Source organism: Schistocerca serialis, chromosome 2 (genome assembly GCF_023864345.2).
Source record: "Schistocerca serialis cubense isolate TAMUIC-IGC-003099 chromosome 2, iqSchSeri2.2, whole genome shotgun sequence".
Taxonomy (NCBI): domain Eukaryota; kingdom Metazoa; phylum Arthropoda; class Insecta; order Orthoptera; family Acrididae; genus Schistocerca; species Schistocerca serialis.
The window spans coordinates 885,776,420-885,781,807 of NC_064639.1; the positions used below are offsets into that span (position 1 = coordinate 885,776,420).

At 40.9% G+C, this 5,388-nt stretch overlaps 1 protein-coding gene across 1 annotated transcript; it reads left to right on the forward strand.

Annotated features, from left to right (window-relative positions):
- The first annotated feature begins 3,640 nt into the window (after positions 1-3,640).
- LOC126456491 (protein lethal(2)essential for life-like) lies at positions 3,641-4,639 on the forward strand. The gene is made up of 2 exons (XM_050092242.1): positions 3,641-4,026; positions 4,516-4,639. The coding sequence occupies exons 1-2, from the start codon at positions 3,641-3,643 to the stop codon at positions 4,637-4,639; spliced, it is 510 nt and encodes a 169-aa protein (XP_049948199.1).
- The last annotated feature ends 749 nt before the right edge of the window (positions 4,640-5,388 follow it).

Here is a 5,388-nt window from a genome sequence, read left to right on the forward strand (position 1 = left end):
GCACTTCTCTGTATACTACAGCATCATCTGCAAAAAGCCACATGGAACTTCTGACACTATCTACTAGGTCATTTATATATATTGTGAAAAGCAATGGTCTCATAACACTCCCCTGTGGCACACCAGAGGTTACTTTAATGTCTGTAGACATCTCTTCATTGAGAACAACATGCTGCGTTCTATTTGCTAAAAACTCTTCAATTCAGCCACACACCTGGTCTGATATTTCGTAGGCTCTTATTTCGTTTATCAGGCGACAGTGCGGAACTGTATCAAACGCCTTCCAGAAGTCAAGGAAAGTGGCATCTACCTGGGAGCCTGTATCTAATATTTTCTAGGTCTCATGAACAAATAAAGCGAGTTGGGTCTCTCACGATCGCTGTTTCCGGAATCCATGTTGATTCCTACAGAGTAGATTCTGGGTTTCCAGAAACGACATGATACGAGCAAAATACATGTTCTAAAATTCTACAACAGATCGAAGTCAGAGATATAGGTCTATAGTTTTGCGCATCTGCTCGACGACCCTTCTTGAAAACTGGGACTACCTGTGCTCTTTTCCAATCATTTGGAACCTTCCGTTCCTCTAGAGACTTGCGGTACACGGCTGTTAGAAGGGGGGCAAGTTCTTTCATGTACTCTGTGTAGAATCGGATTGGTATCACGTCAGGTCCAGGGGACTTTCCTCTGTTGAGTGATTCCAGTTGCTTTTCTATTCCTTGGACACTTATTTCGATGTCAGCCATTTTTTCGTTTGTGCGAGGATTTAGAGAAGGAACTGCAGTGCGGTCTTCCTCTGTGAAACAGCTTTGGAAAAAGGTGTTTAGTATTTCAGCTTTATGCGTGTCATCCTCTGTTTCAATGCCATCATCATCCCGGAGTGTCTAGATATGCTGTTTCGAGCCACTTACTGATTTAACATAAGACCAGAACTTCCTAGGATTTTCTGTCAAGCTGGTACATAGAATTTTACTTTCGAATTCACTGAATGCTTCACGCATAGCCCTCCTTACGCTAACTTTGACATCGTTTAGCTTCTGTTTGTCTGAGAGGTTTTGGCTGCATTTAAACTTGCAGTGAAGCTCTCTTTGCTTTCGCAGTAGTTTCCTAACTTTGTTGTTGAATCACGATGGGTTTTTCCCATCCCTAACAGTTTTACTCGGGACGTACCTGTCTAAAATGCATTTTACGATTGCCTTGAACTTTTTCCATAAACACTCAACACTGTCAGTGTCGGAACAAATTTTCGCTTTGATCTGTTAGGTGGTCTGAAATCTGCCTTCTATTACTCTTGCTAAACAGATAAACCTTCTTCCCTTTTTTTATATTCCTATTAACTTCCATATTCAGGGATGCTGCAACGGCCTTATGATCACCGATTCCCTGTTCTGCGCTTACAGAGTCGAAAAGTTCAGGTCTGTTTGTTATCAGTAGGTCCAAGATGTTATCTCCGCGAGTTGGTTCTCTGTTTAATTGCTCGAGGTAATTAAACAAATTAAATAAAATAAATGTTGAATAACAGGGAAACAATAGATTCCTACTGCATGTAATTAGTTATGAACAACAACATAGCTCGCGAGATATTCACTTTTAAATGCACGCAATGTCTTCACTGTAGAAGCCACGGAAATCTCACAAGTGCACAAGCCGGCATTCCAAAGTATTTCTATCTGCCACAACCACATGCAAACCACTGCACAGTCTCCAAGTCTCTGCCATGACCATGCGCCCGTTGCACCGTCACGTCGAGCACTCCCTGTGTCCTGTGCTACTCTCCCTAATGCCGCACTGTTCAGAACTGCCCGTCCAGCAACTCCTATGTCCTGTGCCGTACTGTCCCTCGCACTGCACTGTCCTGAACTGCTCATGTCCTCTTCAGAAAAAGATCCTCCTCCTCCACTTCCATACAGTCTCTCCATGTGTCCTTTTTGGAACGATCGCTGTGATTGGCTAGAGCATTCCCGCCCTGTCTCCAAGCCAACGCACACTCACGAACATATTGAAACACTTTCAAAATACTGGATTTACATTTAAATAACTTGAAATTAAATAAATATTCCTATCGCTGGACCATAAACACACATTATTAAATACATAAACAAATTAAATAAACATATACCAAAGGAATAGCAACAAAAGGTAGGCCAGTAGCCTAATGTCTCTGTGCTTTCTAAAACACAGTAAATATTTAACCAATTTCTTCATGAATAGTATATATCGGATATAAACAAAGACATAGACGAATAAATATATTTATAAGCAGGCTGTTATCATTTTTTTGTGTAACTTTGGAGTGCTTATGGCCTGACACGATCAATAGTAATTGGCCACTTTGTCCTGCAATAAGTCGTGTACTATTCAGTTACATGCCTGTAATTTATACCAATTTAGGTTTACACAAATAGCTTTCTAAAGACACTTCAATCGACAAAATTGGATGAACCATTTATATTTTGGAAATCCATTGCTGGGTGTTACTTGTATAATTTACAGTCAGATACTAAACTTTAAACTAATAAAGATATTGAAAATCTGATTACACCATCAGAATCATTGTGCAAATAATGGTAATGTACATGTTTCTTTTTGAGGTATCATGATTCATCCGGTTACTGTTAATTTCCATATGAACTGTGAAATGTCTGCCTTCAAGGTTTCACAAAGTCCACCATCTTTGGCACTCCCGGCATGTCTCCTTCATCGACACAGCATCACCATGGAATTCCCATCCATGCAGTCCCTGGACCCCGGCTAATGTTCGGCATCACGTGCCCACCGACGAGCCGTGGCCTGCCGAGAGGCCCCAGCATGGCCACACCAACTCCGAACTTAGAATATTTCCAGGGCACCACAACTCACATGTTACCCCACAACGCACATCAGAAGCACGAGTGATACGAAATCCTAAAGGCCAGTTACAAAATGTCCACCTCAATCTGGTTGGCCCAATACTGGAGTCAGAAGGTTATCAGTGTACTCTTTATGTGACTGACTGCATCACTCGTTGGGTCAAGGTGACACCCTTGCTGCACGTAATGGTGGAAACGGTGGCGAGGCCATTTGTGCAATTGTGGATATTGTGCTGCTACTGCCCAGCATCCATCACTACTGACCAGAGACGCTAATCTGAGTTCATACTGTTCTCCAAGCTATGTAACCTTTGCAGTGTTCAGTGCTAAGCACCAGAGCCTACCATCTACAGAGCAATGGACTGGTGAAATCCTGACATTGAACACTCGAGGCAGCAGTTTTGTGTTATAGGGACCAGTGGACAGAGTCCTCAGCCTGGGTTCTATTGGGTGTCCTTTCCACACTTAAGAAGACTTTAGCACAGATTTTATACAGTGATCTGCTCAACCTATCAGCAGAATTCAACCCCGCATTACACCAATGCCCTCTGTGGAGCTACCAGTCCTAGTCCAAGAGTGAAATAACACATCACATGAATAAGAATACCACCGTCCCAGTCCCTAGGCTCACCAAAAAGTTTTGTACACAAGTCTCTGGCAGAATGCAAGAAAATCATGTTATGGGATGGTACAAGCAAAATAGCACTGCATCCACTGTATTATGGACTGCACTGGGTACTGAAATGGAGAGACAATTCATCTGACATACTACTACATAAGAAGCCACCTCCATGCTTTGTCTCAAACACACCTGGATTTTACAAGACATACCCAGCACAGACGATGGAAGGGCTGCTCAGAAAGAAGACTACACTCGCTTTGCTACGGGGCACGGTGGGACATCAGACATTGAGAACACTAACAACAATTTCAAGGTAAGCCTTGATGTGCAACAGTTCCAACCCAATGAAATAAGCATAAAACCAGTGGTTGATTTGGTTGTTGTTGAAGAACAGCATGAGGAACAACAGGTTGAGAAGTGTTTTATTTCCAAACAGTTCACTTGCTGCTACAAGCTACCCAATCGCATTGAACCAGAAGCGATAACATCAGGGCTGTCAGCCGACAGTTTTCTAATCATCGCAACTCCTAGGAAACAACTGCCTTCAGCAAGCATGTGTGGATAGAAGGGTAACACTACACCACCTCTTTCATCACTACCGCAATCAACCATTCCACCATCACAATTCGAGAACTTCGAACATGGTGCTGCATAGATGACACCCATCAGATCAGTATGAAGTACAACCCAAAGCTGAAAAAATTAGGCTTTGGATTGTGCTTCGTACTAGTCTGATGGGTGTTTATGCTGCACTGTTTGAAAGACCACCTATCTGTCTTTATGCGAATCCATGTGTGGCATGCCCCTAAGCCTGGAGAACTGTCCTCCTCCATGAGAGGTTTTCTAGCAGACCTAGGATTGAAGAGGATATTCTCTTGCATGCCATGTACCAGGAATATATTATTTTAACATATTTTAATCTTACTTACACATCCTTTGTGGACACTGGGTAGTGCTTTCCTTGTTAGAAATAAATAATTTTTACAACTGTAGCGAATTTTATCATTGACAATAAATAAGACTTTGGCAGCAATATAAGTTTAGGACTCCTACAGGGGAGAATGTCTTTTATCACTCTAGTCTGCCGAGTTCAATCGTTAGTTGCACCTTTGTCTCTGTTGTACATCCATTGTCAGGAATAAAATACGAGTTAACTGAATTCTGTTAACTTACTCCCACTGGAATCTCTACAGACAGCCTATATTGTTTTATGTAGAGGTACATAAATCCTTAATTTGAGGTATTAGACCAAGAAACAACAGCTAGATTGTGTAAGAGAAACAACAGGGAATTTTTCAAATCACATTATTCTTGAAGTAATTCACTTTATTATCAATGGCAGTAGATTAGCACTGATCAGAATTGGGTGTTAGTATGTCAGTGTACTTTGCAGAAATACCCTGCAGTAACTTCTTGTGTCATAATGTGTAACATAACTTCTTCCACCAAGTCCACGAAGACTCTTTCGTGATGGGATTTATGGAACACGATGTACGAATGAATCAAACTGTTGTAATGGAAAGGAATTTGAAAGTAAACTGTTAGCATATATAATGACAAAATAATATATATATTTTAGGGTAATACCAATTATTCGCCATGACTGAAGATGGAAAGAATTAAAAGCTAAAGGATCAATGTGAAATCTCATAAGTTAACAAACTTTCCTTGAGAAACAAAACAGTTTTTGAGATGCATTTATACGTACAGGTTACAGTGCAGCATACAATATTGTATGGAAAAGATAAACATTTTTGAAGGGTATCATGATGAAATCATGAATACTTGATATCTATGGAATTTTGTGTTCAGAAAAGTCAAAGAATGTCACAACCAAGGTTAATGCTGAAAGTTATCAAAGGAATCAAATTTATTTTATGAGACATAGTGTCACATTTACTGTCAAGAACAGCTCAG

Bases quoted from the DNA above. Each gene is read 5' to 3' on its own strand.
- LOC126456491 (XM_050092242.1), top strand. From the start codon at position 3,641: ATGCTTTGTCTCAAACACACCTGGATTTTACAAGACATACCCAGCACA. The intron at 4,027-4,515 runs GTGTGGATAGAA...ATATAAGTTTAG, and splicing joins CAACTGCCTTCAGCAAGCAT to GACTCCTACAGGGGAGAATG.